General features: G+C 43.9%; 1 protein-coding gene across 1 annotated transcript; it reads left to right on the forward strand.

The window, feature by feature from the left end:
* The first annotated feature begins 7323 nt into the window (after nt 1–7323).
* On the forward strand, nt 7324–20254 carry LOC121925832 (acetylserotonin O-methyltransferase-like). Its single transcript, XM_042458408.1, has 7 exons — nt 7324–7378; nt 11510–11639; nt 12501–12569; nt 13961–14079; nt 15574–15711; nt 17419–17541; nt 20046–20254. Exons 1-7 carry the CDS (start codon nt 7324–7326, stop codon nt 20252–20254), a joined length of 843 nt encoding a protein of 280 aa, XP_042314342.1.
* Nucleotides 20255–23144: the final 2890 nt, after the last annotated feature.

Genomic DNA, 23144 nt, shown 5'->3' on the forward strand with positions numbered 1-23144 from the left:
ACTTTGACCGATCCAGCCTATTGTTTTCATGGTCAGGCTCTTTCTCACCTCCGCCAAGTATATTCAAAACATAAATCCTCTTGGTAAGCGAGCGCATTCCTAGTTTCACTCTTCAGGAGAAATCTGGTTTCTTTCTCCATGTGCGTTGGTGAGATCTGACGCGGGTTTAAATTGGGATAGTGCGGTGGATCTTGGGTGGGAGTGGACAGAAGCCTATTCTGTTTTAATGCTTGGGGGAAGGCGCACGCCTAATGGCAAACGGGCATTGGGTTATTTTTATTTGTGAAATTGTAGATAGTCAATGCAGGTTTGGAGTCCATAGGAGAAGGGGGGGCCTTTAATTGCCCCACCGTGTCTTTTCCGCGTTATCCTGAAAGGCCTTGTGTACTTCTTTTCAGAGGAAGTGAGTCAGAGACGGCTCTGAAAGGAGCTGTCTACTAACTAGAAGGCCAGTGAATGGAACTCAAGGACAGAAGTTGGGACAAAGGGCCAATCATCGGGGTGTCTTACACTGTGGTTTAGAGGGGAAACCCAGTTTGTTTCAGATGAGCTTAAGACTTCTCATAGGTACAGTCGCTGTTATAAATAAAGGTTAATAAATAATAATAGTAATGGAAACTGAAGCCCTGCTGCAGTTCATCTGCAACAACTGTGGGATGTTTGTCTTCTTACCTAGGGATATGGGGATTCACCTGCCCAAGTGCAAGTTGGTAGCCTCTTAAAGAGAAAGTACAGCAGTGGAGGCCCAGTAGCTACGCTTCAGCATCAAGGGAGCAAGAGGTTTTCCTGATCAAACGACGGTTCCGGGACAGGAAGCACCAGAGAAGTTTTCTGGGGAAGGGAGGAGGTCACTTCACACACAACAACGTAGATAGTGGAGGAGTGTCCACACAGAAGTAGGGAAACCAGGAACTTCTGTAAGCTTAAAGCTACATGAAATCGATTTCAAATCTCTCCTGCTACAGGGATGATGAGGAACAGCAGAAGGGACAAGACCTCAAGACAGAGCAGGGGAACCCAGAGAGCTCCCCAAGGAACAGCCTGCTAACCTCGAGGAGGCGTGTAGTGGTCGGGGGAAGCCTTGCTGAGAGCACTGAACCAGTGGTTTGTGGGCCTGACAAGATGTCTCGGGAGGTGTCAGTCCCTGGGGTAAAGATCCGTGATGTGACAGAGAGGCTGAGAACAAACTTGTCAAGCCTACGACGCAGACCCATTTCTTTTGTTCATGTGGAAACCAATGAGATGCAGGCAGGCTTCAAATTCATAAGGGATTATGAGGCTTGTGGTAGGAAATTGAAAGAGAATGATGCACCATGTTGTCATCTCCTCTCATTCTCCAGTCGCAGGTCATGGGCACGGAGGGAGAGAAAAGACTGATGAAACCTGGTCCGAGATGGGTGCCGCCAAGAACGGTTTGGTTCTTGGACCATGGGCTGCGGTTCCATGAGGAAGACTTTGGCAGGGATGTTTGCATTCACACCAGTTGGCAGAAACATTTTTTGCCAATATCTTAAGAATTTATAGGTAGGGCTTGAAAAACTGAGAATCACTGCTACCACTGCTACCATATCGGGTTCGAAATTAGTTCGTTTTCCGCAATTCCTTCGGAACCCGAAAAAGGTACTGATCCCAACACGTTGCGCCCATGAAAAGAACGAAAGGCGGTCAATGACTCAGACCGGACCGGCAACGCAAAACAAAGGTAAATAGAGGCCTATTAAGCCTAAGTACCCCGACAATACAAGTTGCCTGAGGCACTAAAGAGCTGAACATGACTGGCAAGGTCATTCTAAGTTTCGAAATATAAAGAAAAAAAGTGTTTTTATTTATCTTTTGATGGTTCTGGCATCTCAGAGGGAGGCAGAGGAGGAGGAGAAGGAGCTCTCAAATCAGCAAGCCATGACCAAAAGAACCCAAATCGAAAAGCAAACGCCCATGGTCAAACTCTCTGGCCCGCAGCAAAGCACAAGGCCAAACTTGCAAAACGCACACCCCACACCCCACACTCGCAAATCATCAAACCCATGACCAAAGCAACCCCAGGGTACACTCTATGTGCCCGCATCAATCAGGCCAAAACTTTCAAACGTCACACCCCACCACCACACTCTTCAAATCATCACAGCCAGGACCAGAACCCCAATCGAAAAAGCAACCCCATGGTCACACTCTATGGCCCGCATCAAATCAATGCCAGACTTTCAAACATCACACCCACCCCCACACTCGCAAATACAGCACATCCCCATGACCAAAGCAACCCCATGGTCACACTCTATGGCCCGCATCAAATCAAGGCCAGACTTTCAAAACTCACACCCCACACCCCACCTCTCAAATCATCACACCTGACCAAAGACCCAACTCTAAAAACCAACCACCTGGTCACACTCTATGGCGCCGCATCAAATCAGGCCAGACTTTCAGAAATCACACCCACAACACACACGCTCAAATCAGCACAACCCAGGACCATAACCACCCCGAACTCAACCAAATGCATAAACCCCAAAATCTGAACATGGCACCCCATGGTCAGGCCCATGCTAAAGGATAAGAAAAAAGTGTTTTTTCTTATCTGTGCGGGCTTGGTGGCATCAGAGGGAGGCAGGAGGAGAGAGAGCTGTCAAAACTTCACACCCCACATCCCACACTCGCAATCAATCATCACGCCATGACCAAAGCAGACCCCAAATCTAAAAAACCACCCCATGGATCACACGCTATGACCGCAATCAAGGCCACGTCAAAAAACTCACACCCCAAACCACCACACTCGCAAATCATCACACCCATGACCAAAGCAACCCCATGAGTCAACACTCATGGCCCGCTCAAATCAAGGCCAGACTTTCAAAACGCACACCCCCAAACCCACCTCTCAAAAGCATCAACACCCATGACCAAAGCACCCCAGGTCCACTCTATGGCCCGCATCAAATCAAGGCCAAACGTTCAAAACTCACACCCCACACCCCCACTCTCAAATATAAAAGAAAAAGTGTTTTTCTATCTGTGATGGGTCTTGGAAATCTGGTCTGGGCATCTCGGAGTGAGGCAGAGGGGAGGAGGAGGAGAGGGCAGCCCAAAAGCCAAATTTAAACCAAGTCAAGCAATTTAAACCACGGCAGCACAAGTCAAGCAATTTTAAAACGCACGGCAGCCCATGTTATCAATTAACAAGCAAGTTAACCATTCAGCCAGTGGTGAGCCATGCCACCAGTTTAACAAAGTTAAACCATTGTTTTTAAAAAAAAAAAATGTGTTTTTTTTAAGGGTCAAGCCTTTTTTAAGGGTCACCTTTGCCCTTCGTGGAGGACGTTCTCCCGCTCTAGGAAGAACTGGTCCAAGATGTCTGCTTTTGCCGGCCCTTAAGCAGGGTCTTAAAATGGCTAAGGCAACTTATCAAAATTCAAGGGCATGGCTGGTGAGCACCTTTCTCAGGGGGTGCTTCTCCCACATATGAGACACATTTGTGGAAATTGCGCAAAATGGGCTTTATTTCTGCCTTGGCAAAAATGCCCCTGCAGCCTCCTCCTGCTGGGCCCCTGTCCGAAATGGAGCAACGATCCTCATCCACAGGCCGAGTGTTCATCGCCGCCAAGGCTCAGGTCCTCTTTTGACAGGTTCCTCGTTTTGCTCCTCGATGATTCCTCCACGTCCTCGTTGTCCCACGTCGAGTCCCCAGGACCTTGCGATGGAACATCTCGTGCACGCTCCGTCTTCTTCACCCTGGCGCATCACCCTCGGTCTGCGAACCCGTCCAAGGAGAAGCATCAGGCAACAGCTTCCTCCTCCCGCAGACAATCAGGTTGCGCCTGGTGATCTCCTGCCCAGGGGCCAAGTCCACCATCTTCAAGCACATGAAAGATATCAAAGATTGCTGCTTCCCAGAACTCTCGAAGGGTCCAGCGTGTGCTCTCCGGCACATCGAAACAACGCTTGAAAGTGCTTGGTTAGACTTTCTTGAAGTTGGCAATCACCTGCTGGTCATTGGTTTGCAAGAGGAGGTCCGTGTTGGTGGCAGAAACGGGACCTGATGAAAGGAGACTCCGCGAGGATGTACTTCTCAGGCCTCGGGTGGCGCAGGAGCAGTGTCCCAGAGAGGAGGGGCACTCAAGGGCAAATCCTAGTCTCCAGGTAACCAGCTTCACTGTCGTGGCAAAGACACTGTTGATCACTCCCGAAAGATGCGGGGGACCCATGCGCGGCCATTGGAACGCACATCACTGGCCAACCTGTCGTCTGATGTTGTGGGGCCTTGAAGCCCTTGGTTTTGCGAGTGGTACACCACAGGGGCTTGACCTGACAGTCCCCCTGGGCAGGTGGCACACAACGCAAGTGTGAAGCGGTCCCTTCATAGGCTTTGGCCTGCTGTCTCCTCCCTCTCTCCGGGTGATGTAGGTGCGGCGAGGCATCTTCTTCTTCCAGAGAGGCCCGTCTCCGCGCAATGGAAACACTTTGCTGCGGGACCGTAGCCTTCCTCCTCCACCTGGCCTTGAACTCGACGACGGAAGGCTTTCGGCGGACCTGTGGTCCTGACCTGCGACGCCTCGCCGTGACGGACGACAGAGTGGATCCCGGTCCTCTACTTGAACTTTTCGAACCGCCACATGATGCTTTGAAGTCCGGGGTGGCTGGCTCCTCCTGCGAAGAAGTGTCCCTTCGGCGGCCCTCCTTGCTGCCAGGCTCGAAAATGGTGGTGGCCTTCTCAACAGATGACCGAGGGGGTCACAGTGTCCCCGACTCGCATCCTGTTCACTTATCAGAGGAGAAGCAGGTCTCCATCTCCTCGTGCGTCGGTGTCCTCTTGGCTTGGATCGTCGGCACGCCTTTCGCTGGAGCCACAACAGCTCTGATGCCTCCTCTGCGTTTGAGTACATGGCCGATTGTCGAAGGGTTTCGTCCATACGCCTTCAAGTCCCACCAAGCGCACCCCCGCTCTGCTTTGCGATGAGTATCCTTCTTGTCACTCCAGGACAAGGAGCCCTCCTTTTTTTCTTCTTCTCACGCCGCTTGCTGGGAAAGCCCATAGCTCGAGCCTAAAAAGGAAAAAGGCCACAGGCACTGAGCAAAAAGCCCAATTATGGAACCACCCCCACCCCAATGGTCACACTCTCTGGCCCAAACTGCAAAACTTATCACACACCACACCCTCAAATCATCACAGCCCCATGGCCAAGCACCCCAGAACACAAACCCATAGGCCAAAAACCCCCAAATATAAATGGCCACCCTATGGTGAAGTCTGTGTCACACATGTGAGCATGGGTCAAGTTTGACAAGCCATCACCACAGGTTGAAAACAGGACATCCCCATGAAGAAAAGAAAGGGGGTGAAAGCAGCAAAAGAAGCCCTCAGCACAAATCAAAAATGCCACCCTATGGGGAGACTCGTGTCCCACAGGGAGCAAGGAAAACTTTTTAAAGCCACACTCCACCTTTGGAAAAACAAGACATCATAAAGAGAAGCAACCCAGCATCCCAAATCAGGAAAATGCAGCCTAGGTGAGACTCTGTGTCCCACATGGGAGCAAAGGAAAAGTTAAAAGCAACAATCCACACTTTTAAAACAGACATCCATAAAGAAAGCAACCCACCACATCCCAAACCCCCCCCCAAAAAAATCAGAAAATGCCAACCCTATGGGGGAAGACTCTGTGTACCACATGGGAGCAAAGGGAAACTTTTAAAAGCCACACTCCACACTTTTGAAACAGACAGCCATAAAAGAAAGCAACCCAACACCAGCATCACCAAATAAGAATGCAAACCAAATATGGTGAGACTCGGGTCCCAACATGGGAGCAAAGGAAACTTTTAAAGCCAACACTCCCACTTTTGAAACAAGACATCCAGAAAGAAAGCAACCCACATCCACATCAGAAAAAGGCAAGCCTATGGTGAGACGCTGTGTCCCACATGGGAGCAAAGGAAAACTTTTAAAAGCCACACTCCAACTTTGAAAACAAACATCCATAAAGAAAGCAACCCAGCAGACACAAATCAAAAATGCAAGCCTATGGTGAGACTCTGTGTCCCCATGGGGAGGCAAAGGAAAACTGTTAAAAGCCACACTCCACACTTTGGAAAACAAGACAAGCCATAAAGAAATGAAGCGCAAAAGAATCCCTCATCCACAACTCAGAAATGCACTTTGAAAACAGCACAGCAATGAAGAAAGCAACCAACAACCACCACTCAAAACCACCACCCCACATCAAGAGCATGCTCACACCCCACAGAAAAGATAAAAATTCCATCCACCTACCTGTAGAGAAGTTTCTGATGGCCGGTCTTGATCCGAAGAATACAACCGGGCAAAGCCAGAAAAATTCCAAAGCCAGAAAAGTCCAAACAACAGGGGATTTCCAGAGTTTAGAGCTCAGAAGAGACTCGGCCTCACACACGCCACCAGGCCAGAACAAAGGGGGCAGAATCAAAACAAACGGTTTTGTTCGGAGCAAGACAACCCACCAATTTCTTTAGCCAATCCAGGTGATCAGCTGCTTGATTTGATCACGCCAATCAATGCTGCGGACGAAATTCAAAATTCCGCGCCACAGCTAACCCCTAACTCAGCCCAGCCCCCTTTAGCTTTTCCGTTAGCCCTGGAAAAGCCTATAACTGCCTTGGCATCGGTTGAATTTCCACGCCGAAATGAAATTTCGTAACCCGAAAAATATTTCGTAAACCCGAAACATTTTTCCCTAGCCAGCTTTTTCGGATCCCGAAAATGTCCGTAACCCGATCATTTCCTATCCCGAGGCACAAGTGTATGGGGGGGGAGGAACAGTATTCTGGAAGGCAAAAAGGCTGGAGAAAATAGTCAATTGCATGGAGGGAAACAAGGCAAACAGTGCAAGGAGACCCAAATGTGGGAGGCAAAAAACTTGCACAGGCAGCAGTAAAGGAACAAATGTTCTTAATGTCTCTACACTAATGCACGAGCATGGAACTACAGATGAACTGAAATCCTAGCACAAACAAAGCAAATATGATATAATTGGCCTCACTGAAACCTGGGGGATGAGTCTCATACTTGGAATGTAGAAATAGAAGGCTATCACCTTTTTAAGAGAAACAGGCCAAAACGAAAGGAGGAGGAATGCCCTATATGTCAGGGACTTTAACACCAGTGAAGAGATCCAAGACATCAATCTGGAAGCCAGATGGAGAGCATCTGGATAAAATTAAAGGGGAGGAAACAAAAGGAATGTTATGGTGGGAGTCTACTACAGACCCCCAAGTCAGACTGAGGAAGCTGGATGATGCTTTCTAGAACATATGACCACACACTCAGAAAGTAGAGATGGAGGAGTGATGGGTGACTCAACTACCCTGATATTTGTTGAAGTCAAACTCAGCCAATCTCAAGGTCAGTAAATCCTCACTTGCCTCGAAGACAATTCATTGTCCAAAAGGTGGAAGAGGCAACAAGGGGAGATCTGATCCTAACCAACAAGGAGTATTTGGTTAATGGGGTGCAAGTTGGTGGGATCCTTAGGTGGAAGTGACCATGTTTCTCCTGGAGTTTGTTATACAGTGGAAAGGAGAAGCCAGGCATAGTCCAGACAGCCCATTCTAGACTTTAGGAGAGCGGATTTAAGTAAACTTAGAGAAAATACTGGGGGTGATCCATGTCAGGAATACTAAAAGAGAAGGAGTTCAAGATGGATGGGAGTTTTCTCAAAGGGAGATACTGAAGGCACAAAATAAAACAGTTTCCAGTGAAAGAAAATGGTGTAGGTTGCAAGAACCAGGATGGATGACAAAGGAACTTTCAAGCTCAGCTAAATTTTAAACGGACATGTATAAGAAATGAAAAAATGGGAAATCACCAAAGAGGAATTCAAAACAAATATCTAGGCAAGTGTAGAGATAAGGTCAGAAAAGCTAAAGCACAGAATGAACTCAGCTTGCTAGAGAGGTTAAGAACAAACAAAAAGACTTTTATGGATAGGTCCGCACAAAGGAAAGAAGAAGAAACGTAGGACCACTGTGTGGAGAAGATGGCGGCAAAATGCTAACAGAGGACAGAGAAAAGGCAGAATTACTCAACACTTTCTTTGCCTCAGTCTTCTCAGAAAAGGCAAAGGGAACTCAACCTGAGGATAAAGGAGCAGAGGACAGAATAGGGGAATTTCAACACAAAATAAGTAAAAGATAGTACAGGAATTCCTTGTTAATCTAAATGAATTTAAGTCTCCAGGACCAGATGAACTACATCCAAGGGTATTAAAAGAACTGGCAAATGTAATATCGGAGCCATTGGCAATAATATTTGAAAACTCCTGGAGAACAGAAGTCTCAGCAGACTGGCGGAGGGCAAATGTTGTCCCTATCTTCAAAAAGGGGAAGAAAGAGGATCCAAGCAATTATCGTCCAGTTAGTCTGACATCAATACCAGGAAAGATTCTGGAGCAGATCATTAAACAGAGAATCTGTGAACATCTAGATTGCAATTCCATAATCACAGAAACTCAACATGGGTTTCAGAGAAACAAGTCATGCCAGACAAATCTGATCTCTTTCTTTGATAAAATTACTAGCTTGGTAGATGAAGGGAATGCTGTGGATATAGTATATCTTGATTTCAGTAAGGCCTTTGACAGGGCTCCCCATGACATTCTTGCAAATAAGCTTGTAGAATGTGGGCTAGACAAGGCAACTGTTACGTGGATTTGTAATTGGTTGACCGGCCGAACCCAAACGGTGCTCAACAATGGCACCTTTTCATCCTGGAGAGAAGTGACCAGTGGGGTCCCATAGGGCTCTGTCCTGGGCCCAGTACTGTTCAACATCTTTATCAATGACTTGGAGGAAAAAATTGGGGGAATACTTATCAAATTTGCAGATGACACCAAATTAGGAGGAATAGCTAATACTCCAGAGGACAGGATCAAAATTCAAAATGACCTGAATAGACTAGACAGCTGGGCCACAGCTAACAAAATGAACTTCAACAGGGAGAAATGTAAGGTACTGCACTTAGGGCAAAAAAATGAAATGCACAGATATAGGATGGGGGACACCTGGCTTAAGGACACAACATGTGAAAGGGATCTAGGAGTCCAAGTAGACCACAAGGTGAACATGAGTCAACAGTGCGATGCAGCAGCTAATAAGGCCAATGCGATTTTAGGCTGCATCAATAGAAGTATAGTGTCTAGATCAAGAGAAGTAATAGTGCCACTGTATTCTGCTTTGGTCAGGCCCCACCTGGAATATTGTGTCCAGTTCTGGGCCCCACAATTCAAAAAGGACATTGAGAAACTGGAGCGTGTCCAAAGGAGGGCGACTAAAATGGTGAAGGGTCTGGAAACCTTGCCCTATGAGGAACGCCTTAGGGAGCTGGGGATATTTAGCCTGGAGAAAAGAAGGTTAAGAGGTGATATGATAGCTCTGTTTAAATATTTGAAGGGATGTCATACTGAGGAGGGAGCAAGCTTGTTTTCTGCTGCTCCAGAGACTAGGACCCGGAGCAATGGATGCAAGCTGCAGGAAAAGAGATTCCACCTCAACATTAGGAAGAACTTCCTGACAAAAAGGGCTGTTCGACAGTGGAACACACTTCCTTGGAGTGTAATGGATTCTCCCTCCTTGGAGGTCTTCAAACGAAGGCTGGATGGCCATCTGTCGGGGATGCTTTGATTTGGATTTCCTGCATGGCAGGGGGTTGGACTGGCTGGCCCTTGTGGTCTCTTCCAACTCTATGATTCTATGAGCTGACATGACCTGCAGCTAATGGCATGCATGTTAAGATCACTGAGGCTGAGTTTGATAGCAATAATGCTATCAAAAAAGGATGGGAACGCTTAGGCATATCCAGGGCTAACATTCAATAGTAATCGGCTTGTCAGTTCAGGATAATCCCAGGCTCTCAGGTTTCTAGGAAGGCCCCTGTTTATGCAACAAGTACCAGCCACAGTTGCTTACAATTTGAAATTCAAACATACACAGAGAGAACATATCTTCCCACTTGGAAATTAAGACTTAGCAAAAGGAGCTGTTCCCAGATCAAAATGAAACAAGAGAGGATTCTTTCCTCTCTCTTTATTAGGGAGATGGGACAAGGAACATTTTAAATATAGCCTACTTGCTTCTAGCCAGAAGTTGGATGCAGATGAAAGCAGAGGCTGAGCACCTCTGCCATAATGAATGTGAGGGAAAGATAAAATTAAGGGGCAAAACAGAAGGGCACGAAAAAGCAGCTTGAAGTTGCCTTTTCCAAAGTTGCACTGAGCCTCCACCAACTGCACCGCCTGCTCCCAAGGTGGCTGGAGTGCTCATATCGTGACCACATGGGGTGGCTTGCAGTGCTTTTTACTGTTACTTTTTACTGTTTCCCCCACCATCCCTGTGCACTTTTGCAGGAGTGAACCACCAGCAACTGCCATCCCATTAGATGGTGTAGCACTTCACCAGGTGATTTTTGCCTGACAGAACTACTTCCGTCAAACAAAAACGGCGTCTGTCAGGACTGGATGGGGACGGCTGCACGCCGGAGGACGGAACGGGGCCTGTTGGAGGATGTATTTGTGTATGATAAACTCCATTTTCTGCCGGACGTACACACACACGAGCGTCCTCCTTCAGTTCCCCAAATGTTTAAAAATACGTGTGCGATAAGGTCCTGACAGTGTTCTCTGTTTTGTGTTGTACTCATATTCATGAGAGGTGTCACATGTTCTCTTTTGGGCATTGCCATCCTCACTGCTTGGGTACGGCACATCTGTTCCTTTTAAATGCACTCCTGCAACAGGGTGTTTACATGCACAATTAGGGTTAGGGTTTGGAGAGAATGGCCCTTTAGAACCACCCTGATGTCGGTGCATTTATACGTATATGTGAAGGTGTGCACTTTCCAGGAAGAAGCAGAAAAATCCAACTCCTTTTTAATCCAGTCTTTCTTCCTGTAGCACGATTTGGGTGTACTTTCAGGCCGGCTTTAAGGCACACGCTTTCTAAATGCCCAGCCTTGAAGCCAGCCAGAAACCTTCTTATTTTGACCATCTGTTTCACCTCTAAATAAGTAAATCATAGACACACACCCCTTTGCAGTGTGTTTGCAAGTTGCAGCAACTAGTGAATTAATCCTTGGAAATTTCCTATTGTCCAGAGGTGAGTTCTCCAAAACTGGAGCGTATGCACCCTTGTCTCCTGCCTGGAGATGACCATTGGAAACTGGTGAGTTAAGTTCCTTGAGATCTGGCAACTGTTATTGTGTGTCTTCAAGTCATTTCTGGCTTACAATGATCCTAAGGCAAACCTATCATGGGGTTTTCTTAATTTGTTCAGAGCAGGATTGGCTTTGCCTTCCTCTGAGGCTAAGAGAGTGTGATCTTTCAAAGGTCACCTAGTGGGTTTCCAAGACTGAGCAGCGACCTGAAGTATTGTCTACAAAATGGTAATACAATGCACAAACCACTATACAATACTCGCTCTCTTTGTTATCCAACTTCAGTCAGGGTTTTATAACATAATGTTTTGTCTCCTTTAATTTAAGATTTTTATGGAAACACAGGCCTTGCCAACCTCTGCCTTGCCAAATCAAGCCCAAAGTCCCAGTATCAATACATGAAGTTTCTCTCTGAGGTCACCTATCCATGTTTACAATACATGACAGAGGCTGTGAGGTGAGGAGCAAAAAAAACTTTATGCTGTCAAGTTGCTTTTCACTTACAACTGTATGGATGAGAGACGCCCAAGTGACCCAGTTATTAACAGCTCTGCTCAAGCCTTAAAAACTCAGTGCTGCAAGCTCTTTTGCTTAGTCAATTGATTTGTAGTGCAATCTTCCTTTTTTCGTATTACCTTCAACTTTATTAGCCTTTCCAATGAATCATATCATCTTATGATATACCAAAGTACAACAGCCACAATTTTGTCATGGCTTCAAGTGAGATATCAAGCTTGATTTGTTGTATGATTTTCTTTTATTTTTGGCAGTCTATGGTACTCGGTTGCCCGCAAAGATGTACTGGCTTGGAGAGCTTCCACACTAGTAGCAGTCTAACTTTAACAAACTGGGGAAATTTGGCTTGGCTTGCAAGGAGGGATAACATCAGGATTGAAAGCACAAATTATATCAGTGTTCACTGATTAAAATTCCACGGAGGTGTGAACTAATTAAACTTTATTGGGGGAGAATATGAACGAAGACACATACAAGAGACTCACTCTTAACACAGAACATACAGAGCTAACTGAAATGGAAAAGCGAAAGGAATCAATTCAGTGGATTGGTGTGTAATATCTACCTGTCCTGAAGAATGGTCCATGGGAAGCAGGAGTGACCCAGACCAAGAGTCTGAGGGAACAGGAGCAATTGGGGTTGAACAAGAACTATTGGGGGTTGACTGCAGGCTAGATGTTTCTGGTCATGTGTATACTTTAATGTTTATGTGCTGGAGTCAATGTACTGTGAGAATATGACAATGGATTTGATATTTATGCTATCTAATTTTCATGTAACTGAAAACAGTATTCTGTTTCAGGGAAGGAAAAAACCAGATTCAGTCAGTGTTTGGCACTTCAGAAAAAGATATATTTAAGGCCATGTACAGGTAAAAGTAATATATTTCTGTGTTTGCTGCCTGAATATACTCTCTGTAAGGCAGGGGTAGGCAACCTTTTTGAGCCGGGGGCTGGGTTGCTGTCCCTCAGACAACCGGGGGGGGGGGGGGCCAATAAATAAATAAATAAATAAATAAATGTTTTTAAAAATTAAATAAATAAATAAGCTGGGACAAATGTAGGACAAAATTTTCAAATGGAGGGCACTTTTTAAATAAAAAATGGAGGACATGCGAAAAAATTTGCTGATTTTTAAAAAATGTTAAGATAAATGCATGTTTCTGAGGCTTCTATAGACAATTGCCCCACCATGCCCCTTGCGCGAGACGCCAAAGGCCCCAGAGGCAATCGACGGCAGGACCGGGCTGGGGCCGGTCCCAAACCCTTGCCGGGCTGCATTCGGCCCGCGGGCCGCAGGTTGCCTACCCCTGCTGTAAGGTGATACAATCATTATGTACATATGTAAAATATATGAGCCAGGAATATATCCTACCTGAAGGACACAGAATAAAACTTTATACTCACAGAGTTACATGATTAGTGTGATGCAACACTACAACTGAATACACAAAGATGAAATGCATGTTTTAGTGCACATTGCACATCTGTATCTGCAGTGGCAAAGTATCATAATATGTACAACTCTGCTTCTGCAACCTTCAACTTAATACAGATTTCCATATCAGACAAAAAGTTCCACCATTTTTGCAGGGAAGTTACACATGAATAGCAGTAGCCCCACCTTGATTTCCAGTAACCTTTCCAGTACATTTTCATCTTCTTTTTCTATCTTTCTCTTGTTGTTTTTGTCCACTCTAAGAACTCTCTTAGAGTACTGAGTGACTTTTTAGAACATGGCAAATGAGGTTAAATGGTTTATTGTTTTTAGTGTTTGTGTGTGTGTGTCTGAAATCAGAATCCTTTCTTTGCTTATTGCAAGGAGTATCTTACCTTTAAGGGATGTGGTGGCTCAAGCGGCTAAGATGCTGACTTGGTTGATTGCAACCAAGATCAGCAGGTTGGCAGTTCGAGGCCCAGGTGCTGCATGATGGAGTGAGCTCCCATCACTAGTCCCAGCTTCTGCCAACCTAGCAGCTCGAAAGTATGCACATGCAAGGAGATATATAAGTACCACTTTGGTGGGAAGGTAAACAGCATTCTGTGCAATCATGCTGACCACATGATCACAGAGTTGTCTCTGACAATGCTGGCTCTTAGGCTTAGTAACAGAGATGAGCACCACCCCTTATGGTCAGACATGACTTGACAACTTTGTCAATGGGGAATATCTTTACTGTTATCTTACCTTTGCAGCTGAATATTAGATTTTGTATGTAATCATCTTTTCTGCTTATTTTCCATTCTGATTTTGATTTTCTAGTTCAAAGGAAGAGCAGCAAAGATTCTCCAATGCCATGGATGATGCCTGGAGTCTGTATGGTGAGGAAGTAATGTCTGCATTGGATCTTTCTTGTTTCCATGTTGTTTGTGATTTGGGAGGTAAGTAGCAGAAAATCTTGGCTGCTTTTGTTTGGAATTTGATTTCAGGGATGACCTCTTAGGTTATGTTTTATTTCTGTGATTCTTTGATAGTAAAAGTGGTAGTAATCCCAACCCCATACCACTGTACGTTCTATCATTGCTTTAATACAGAATGTGTCCTTTATTCAAGAGTCATCAGGGTCTAGTGGTTGGACTATGACTCTGGAGACTTGGGTTTGATTTACTGCCCATTCAGGGTGACCTTTGGCAAGTCATACCCTCTTAGCATCTGAGTAAAGCAAAAGCAAACCTCTGAAAAATTTTGAAAAAAAGATCCTGTGATGGGTTCAGTTTATGTTAGGGTCACTGCCATTTCCTCCTCTGGCTATGGATGTAATTCTTTGCTGATTTCATTCTGAAAGGAAGCCATGAGTAATTTTAACAGTTTCTTCCCAATGCAAAATAAAAGTTTCAAAAACTTTTCATTTATTAAAAGGCTACTTGCATTTTGGGATATATTCTGTTCCAAATTTGCTTGTAATTTTCCTTCTTTCCGTCCGACCGTCCGTCCGTCCATCCTTTTTTTTTCAGGGAAACATTTTCTGCACATGGACCAGAATTATTTTTATTTTTGGTTTAGAAAAAACATTTCTTTGCAGAAATGGTGTAGTTGTGACTTATTCTGAAAATTTCTCATACTTTTAAAATTTTACTTACAATTTTATTTTAGTTTTTCATAGCAATATTTCCTGCCTAGGAAACAGCGTTTTCTACAGATTTCCATGCAGAGATATGTCTGTACAGAAATATTATTTTTTTATGCAGAAAATGCTGTTTTCTGAAGAAAGAAAGAATGTTTTATTCAGAATAAGCCTTGAACTGCAAAGATTCTTGTCAGTCCAGGATTCACTTTGTCAATTTCCTGACAACTGAGGAGCACATTTTTCAACTGTTTTCCAAATATTTTTATAATAGCCTTTCTGTCCCTAACTGTGACAAAGTTCCACCAACAGAAAAGCCCAACATGACATTAGGCCAAATCCCATGGTGCATTGAAATTCATTTGTGGTGAACTGTGCCTTTGAAATTGGGACTCTGCAATAGATTTCTCTAGAATAGTGTGGTAACACAGCCATATTATTTCATTGTTAACTACTATCAAAATGACTTCAATTTAGGGTGACCCTATGAATGAGAGACTTCCAAGCCACTCTATCATCCACAGCTCTCCTCAGGTCCTGCAGACTCTGGGCTGTGGGTTTCTTGATTGAGTTATTCATCTACAATGATGTCTTCCTCGTTTCCTACAGTCTTTTACCTTACCAAACATTATTGTCTTTTCTAGTGAGTCATTCTTTGTCAGATATCCTTTTGCTTCCTAATAATCTGTGACTCTAGTCTTGAAATAAATTGAAATTACTTGATGAAATTTCATAGAGAAAGATTAGGAAGAGGTTCAAAAGACACAACATAATTGTTTTGTTTTGTTTCCATTCTGCTCTTTTTTAAAAGGTTGCAGTGATGCCTTTGCAAAAAAATATATTTCATTGTACCCAAATTCTACTGTGACCATTTTTGACCTACCTGAAGTGGTGGAAAGAGCAAAGTCTTCTGCATCCTCAGAGGAACACCGGATTATTTTCCAGGGTGGTAAGATATGGTGTCTGTGGTCATACCAAAGTTAAAATTTAGATAATGCTTCCCTACATAAAAAGCACCAGGAATTAGTAGTGTTTACTTTGTTGTTTTGAGAAACAGAGACACTTACATAGAAGGATCAGTGGAAGAGGAGGCAATTTGGCACAGATGAGCCTTTCCATTTCTCTCCTTTTTCTAGCCTTAGGCCTGTTGCCTTGTCTTGAATTCTGAGGTCACTTTCTTCTTCTTAAAAAAGTACAGTTGTCTCTTTGTTCCTCTTTGACTAGCCTCAGGAATGTTTGGTAGTTTAACCATCATGCATGATAGACAGTTTTTTTGTAACCACGTATTGTTCAACTCCTTTTGTCTATTTCTATCCCAATTTCCTAAGACAATCAATGTAACTTTCCCTTTTTGATACCTCTCAAGGGAATCTGGAGTACTCCTGTCTCTACCATAAACTCATATTGTACTAATCACACTAATCCCACTGTACTCTGCATAACCTAAATATTGCATGTTCCTACAGTTGTCATCTGCACAAGGATTTCCATTACCTCAGGCGGCCATTGCTGGGATAAAGCAATGGGAGCTCTTTAACCAGTTCCCCTGAACACTCAACCATCCCCTTTGCTTGAGGACAGATCTGTGTATTCCTCACAGCTTTTACTACACATTCTAAACTGGTCTAAACCTGATGACTTCAGGCACGGGAAAAGCCAATGCCCTTTCAAGAGTGTTAAAGTAAAATTCCACTTTCAAACATGTATGTTTCAGTACGTGGAATGGCATGAGGGCTTGTATTCTTTGCTACAGGCAATACACTTTCTTTGTTTTTATAGTGGACCCTCAGTATCCCTGGATATCTGCAGATTTGAGCAACCACAGATTGAAATGTAGAAACATTAAAAAAACAACAACTGTGATTGACTGCAGCCAGTTAGTGAAGTGGTCCCAGGGCAATAGTGAGGACTGTGGTGGCAAGGCCTGGACATCAGGCAAGCATTTTTCCTGTTTCAGCTGTGGTGATTCTGCTCTTTCTTTCAAAAGCAGAAATGATGGCTAGCATGCTTCTAGTAGGAAGAATCTGCATCTGGCACAAGAGGTTTGCCACTGCCACTTTCCTTCCTTGGTTGATGAAAGTCAAACCCAGGAAGGAGTTAGCAGGAGATGCAGACACGTCAAGCATCTGGTGCTCAATTTTTTCTGCCATCACATCCACTTCTGAAGCTGTAGTCCACATCCTTCCTGCTGGGAGCATAACAGCTTCCAGTGCCACCCTTTGAAGGACAGAACAGAATTGTTGTAGCCTAGTGCCTGGGCATTGTCACTGCAGTCTCTGCTACTGTCTTGGGACCGTTTCTCAACCTGGCTACAGTTGATTGCAGATTATTTTAAATGTTTTTTGGTATTTGCAGAGGGTCCTGGAACCAAACCCCCATGGATACCAAAAACCCATTGTAGGCTTGAATATTTTATTTTATTTTATTTTATTTATTTAGAGTACTTATATCCCACCCTGCAGCCCTAGAGGCTCTCAGATAATATAAATTTATCTGAAGATGCCAGCCACAGATGCTGGCAAAACGTCAGGAAGAAACTCTTCTATAACATGGCCACATAGTCCGAAAACCCCACCAAATATATATATATATATACCGTATATATAAACAGTGTTTTCCAAAACATAGAAATAATTGCTCTTTTCATATATTACAGGTGATTTTTTCAATGATCCAGTTCCTGAAGCTGAACTGTATATCTTGTCTAGAATACTCCATGACTGGGATGATGACAAATGTGTGACTCTGCTAACTAAATTATACAAGGCCTGTAAGCCTGGTATGTGTACTTAGATAGTATGAGATAACAAGATTGCTCTTTACATCCTCTGGTGGACAAATTAGCACTTCTGGGCCCCATTCCCACTGGGCAAAAAAAGTGGCTTATATTACTGCAATTCTGACTTGGGCCCCCCCCCCCCCCCGAGTCGTATTTGAATCTGGTCCTTCGTTTCCATTACGAAAGGGAGCAAATGTTTTTTTTTTAAACCCATGTTCTCATTCCCATTGAAATGTTCTTGGTTGTAATTTGAAGCAGACTTTTTTGCTCCCTGTTCCCATTGCCCTTCTGAAACCTCGTTTTTTTTTAAAGCACCTGTCACAGCCAATCAATCGCTTAGGCACTTCCTCCCTCTGGGAATGGGAGAAGGAGCCTCTATCTCCCCATGTCCCTTTGCCTCCCTGGCTCTCTTGTGTCTTCCCAGACTCCCTCTGGGAAAGGGAAAAGGGAGCCTCCATCCCCCCAAGTCGTTCCTTTGCCTCCTCCATTGCTCCCTGGGCTGTTTGGGGGGCGATCAAGCAGGCATGTAAAAAAAAGAAAAAGGAATAGTTAAAAATGGTGTTCAGTGGGTCTCCTCACACGTCGATCTATGCATGTGGAGCAGGGGGGGCGTAATGTGTTTACCGTATTTGGAGGTCAATGTAGCAATTTGCTATGTTTGGACACCCGACAGAGCGCCTAAGCGATTGAAAGCTTAATTTAAAAAATAAATTTGTCTACACATGCGATCGCCTTACCCTGCTTCCCACTCCACCGGGGGAAAGGCTATGCGGACAGGAGAAAATGGTGCCAGTAATGCAGGAAAGAGAACAAGTGGGTACACCCCCAGGCCAGCCCCTTGAGCACTGCTCCTCCCATCCTCAAGTTCCCAAATCAGATACTTTTGTCGTTCACATTCATTTGCCCCGAATCGGACTCAGGAGGTGCAGGAAAAAAACTCTAAAAATGTGCACCCCTTTTAAACTGGTTTATCCACCACTGATTTGGGGTTTCCAAGGAAAAATCAAATACATGGAGATCAGATCCGAATTCCAATGGGAACGAAATTGGCGTAATAATAATAATAATAATAATAATAATAATAATAATAATATTTATTTGTATACCGCCCTCTGGCAAACTAATCCAGGCGGTTAACAACAGTAAAATATAAAATATGACAATTAAAAACACTTTATCCCTCCCCCCCTTAAGACAGTATTAAACAGTATAACATATTAAAAACACAATATCAAGCATAAAAACAGCAGTTAAAACTAAAAACCCTGATATCCCTCTGTTGATCGAATGTGCGCTCAAATGGGAACGGTGCACCCATAATTCGATTCTTGATCCATGTTATAAGCCAGTGGGAATGGGGCCCTGGACTCACCATATACATTGTTTTGAATTTGTTTGCAGCAGTCTCAATTTCTCAATGTCCACAGAAAATAGCAGCAACAATCCAGAGTTTGAGACATGATTCTTTTCCAGCCTTAGGACCAGGGATTACTCGTTGTACCTGTTCCCTGTATGACTCCCAAAGTTGGAGGGAAGCTACTGGCCTTGGTTGCAAGGGAATAACCATTGCTTACTAGGCGCCATGGGAAATGGTAGTCTCAGTATACAATTGGCCCCCCAAATTTGCTGGTATCCTTTTCATGGATATGATGATTTGTGGATTTGATTAATATGTTATCTCTAGCGGTCTCTAAGTCCTCCAGAATTGTTGTATGGCCATCTTCTACAATATGGTCATGCTGGAGGATCTAGAAATTCTTAAAGAAGTGTTCTCTCAAGTAAAAAAAAAAAGTTTTTTATTTATATTTATGTATATTTGTGAAGATTTTGTTTACTTTTGCAAGGGAGGATTTGCCTCTAACTCCTGCGAATGTGGGGGACTGACTTTAGTTCCTTGTTATTCCCATCTCATCCTCCACATGATCCCCCAAATGATCATCAGATCTCACTGGGAGTGTTAAGATTTCCCATTCATATGTGCTGAAGTGCATGTGTATATATGTATAAGTCAGTGGAGATTATGACACGGAGGAGGCAAGCATCCTCCTCCCATCATTAAATCATCATTAAATCATCCTAATCGCATGATCGGGCAGAAGATTATCACGCACATCTCCCGTTCTTGTCTTTTCTGTAACCAGCAATGGACCCATCATTTTATATTAACGGGAGTTTCCATTAATACCAAATGAAGGGATCATTACTGTTTACAGATGGGACAAAAACAGGAGAAGCACACGGGGGGTGATAATCTTCCCCAGATCGCGTGATTAACACAATTGAATTATGATTTAATGATGGGAGGAGGATGCTTGCCTCCCATGTGATGAAGTCCTAAGTGGGCCAAAAACCTTGTGCATCCCTCCAGTAGATATGTTCCAGAAATCATATTTTCTTTTTTTTACACTTGCAGACATATCTAAGGATTTCTCATGAGAGGGACCATTTCAAAATAGATGCAGAAATAGGTAATACTGTCTTCTCTTTCCCAAATCAATTAACAGGTGGTGGTGTGTTATTAGTGGAGACAGTTCTCAATGAAGACAGAAGTGGTCCTTTAGAAGCCCTCATCTACTCCATGGTGATGCTGCTTAAAACTGAAGGAAAAGAACGGACCTCATCTGAATACAATGTGCTTCTTGGTGCAGCTGGTTTCAAGGAGATACAGTTCAGGAAAAGAAGAATCTTTGATGTTATTTTTGGAAGAAAATAAAATGATCACTCCTTCATTCTTATTTGAGACCTTAGAAATGGGAACCTTTTGGCACCTTGGATGTTGTTGAATTCTGATTCCTATCAGTCCTGGCCTATCTTGCCATATGATCAGAGTAGAGCTTCAATAAAAGATAAAGAAACTGGGGGAAGGGGGAGATGAAGAAGAGAAAATGATGCTCTGGGGGGGGGGGAGAAAAGGAAAAGAGAGGGGAAAAAGAGCAAGGAAGAAAAAAAGGGGGGGAGACACTCAACTAATACGCAGTAGGATTTGATTCTTGGCTTCAGTCCTGACTGCAATGGGGGGGAAATTATTCTACCATTGCAGATCCAACTACATAATTCTACTAAAATGACTAATAACCATAACTACAGATTATTACATCATTAGATTTTCTATGCTTAAAAAGTTAATAAATGGTTAGCAAAAAGTCTTCTTTTTCAAAAAGGCTCTTTCAAAAATTCTTCAGTTAGTTTTTCCTTTAAAATCCACATTAATTTGGCCATTTGAGCTAACTCACTTAACAATCCATTCTTCCAGCCTTGGGGTCATTCCCACTTACCTTTTAAATCACTGCTGAACCGAATCCTGGATTTGGTTTCAGCAGTGAGCATGGTTCCTACTATGTTTGCACCGGGTCGGACTTGGAGAAGCTTCAAGGGCCCCGACCATCTCCCCTGTCACTGGCCTCCCTTGCCTCTCCGTACCTGACCTGGGTTCTTTTCAGCCTTCCGTGGCTTGCTTCCCAGCTTCCCTTTCCTTCTGCAACCTCCTTCCCAGCTTCCCTGGCTTCTCTGCGACCTTTGGCAAGAGCCGAAGGGAAGGGTCTTCCATGGCCAGGGAAGTTGGTAAGGAGGTTGTAGGAAGGACCCTGGGCTTTCCTGCAAACTTCCTGTGACCTCCTTCCCTGCTTCCCCAGCCATGGGGAACGGAAGAAGGTGGCAGAGAAGCCGGGGAAACTGGGAAGGAGGTTACAGAAGGAAAGGGAAGCTGGGAAGCAGGCCATGGAAGGCCGAAGAAAAGCCCAGGTACAGAAAAGCAAGGGAGACTGGTGACAGGGAAGATGTCTGGGGCCCTTGCAGCTGCCCCCACCCCACCCTGGTCACAGGAACCAGAGGATTTGAATCTGTTGGTTCCCACTTGGGCTGAATAGATTTATTTGAAAATAAATCGATTTGGTCCAAAAGGAGTGGAAAAACCCAGCGTCTTTTTGATGCGGGTTAAATTGAGGAAAATCATGCCTCCCCTTTCCAAATCAGTTCCAAATCGATTCCCAAGTGGGAATGATTCGGTACGATCCAGATTAAACCAAAGTGGGAATGAGCCCCTTGGTTTTTCAGTTTGTTTCTAAGTTTCAGCAAACAATATTATTGCTGCTGTTGTCTTATATTGAAGAAGCAATCCATATTTACTGTGCAGTTCTTTATCCATAATGCCTCCAATAACTATTTCTGGCTTTAATTTGGGTAGGGGGATTAACATATAAATCTGTGATGTATCTAAATCTGTATCAGTTTTTATATAGGTTTTCTTTAAAAAATTACTGCACAAAAGAAATTTAATATTTATGGACCACGTTTTTTCTCATATATGGACCTTTTCTCGATAATATGCGCCCACATTATCATGTAGAGCACATTTTCTATCTCTCATTTCAGAAACCATTTATACACTTTTTGAATTTTATGGTCATCCATCTTTACATAACTAAATAAAACTCACTTTCTCTAACCTTGACAGCTGATTTTCTCTTGTTTTGATTAAATCTGTTGTGTTGCATATTAAATAATTGATTGTTGGGAGTTGATGTAGCCACTGTGGTATAGTGATATGAGTTATGGACTAGGTCCCTGGGAACTAGGGTTTGAATCCCTCTGAAGAAACATGTCAGAAAAACTCCATGATAGGTTTGCCTTAGTATGGTCATAAGTCAGAACAAACTTGAAGGTACACAACCTCTTGCAACACAATAGTCAGCACAAACAGATGTCTGTCCACTCATAAGAAAGCAAGACTCAGATTTACTCTAAGGAGGGCATACATACCCTAAAGACACCAGCTCCCTTGAGATCTTAGAAGTGAAGCTGGGTCAGTCCTAGTTCATATCCCAGAATCATCAAAGGGTATTGTGTACATTGAGCAAAACAAACCAAAATTGTTTGGAAATTATTTATTTATTTATTTATGCTCTTTCCCCTGCCAGTTTTCACAGGCAAACAGTTTCGTGCTGTTCCATAGTTACCACACCTTTCAGATCCTGATTCAATGTAAATTATTATTATTATTATTATTATTATTATTATTATTATTATTATTATCCTTTATTTATGAAGCGCTGTAAATTTACACAGCGCTGTACATGCAATCTTTTTAGTTAGATGGTTCCCTGCCCTCGGGCTTACAATCTAAAAAGACATGACACAGAAGGAGAAGGGAGTGGTGACGAGAAAGGGTAAGAGGTCCAGCAGTTCCTCTCGACCTCCGAGGCCTGGACCAAGGCAGATGGACTGGAGGGAGGGCGAGGCTTCATAATGGATGGTTAATCTTCATCCAGGGAAAATACATACTCTCAAGTAGGATAATACATATACAATACATAGCAATACAGGAAATGGTTCGATAAACAGGCAACAAAAGAACATCAGATAGTAAGCGACAAATATGCAATGCCTGGGGAGGCTTCTCTGAACAGGATGGTTTTCAACTCCGTTTTGAAGCTAGTTAAAGAAGTGATGGCTCTTGCTTGTGGGGGAAGAAGGTTCCAGGAGTGAGGGGCAGCAAGTGAAAAGGGGCGAATCCGGGATGGGGCAGAGGAAATCCTGGGCTGAGACAGGAACCCTTGACTACCAGAACAGAGGGCCCTGGTGGGAAGGTGAGGAGAAAGAAGGTC

Source organism: Sceloporus undulatus, chromosome 3 (genome assembly GCF_019175285.1).
Source record: "Sceloporus undulatus isolate JIND9_A2432 ecotype Alabama chromosome 3, SceUnd_v1.1, whole genome shotgun sequence".
In the NCBI taxonomy this organism is placed as follows: Eukaryota; Metazoa; Chordata; class Lepidosauria; order Squamata; family Phrynosomatidae; genus Sceloporus; species Sceloporus undulatus.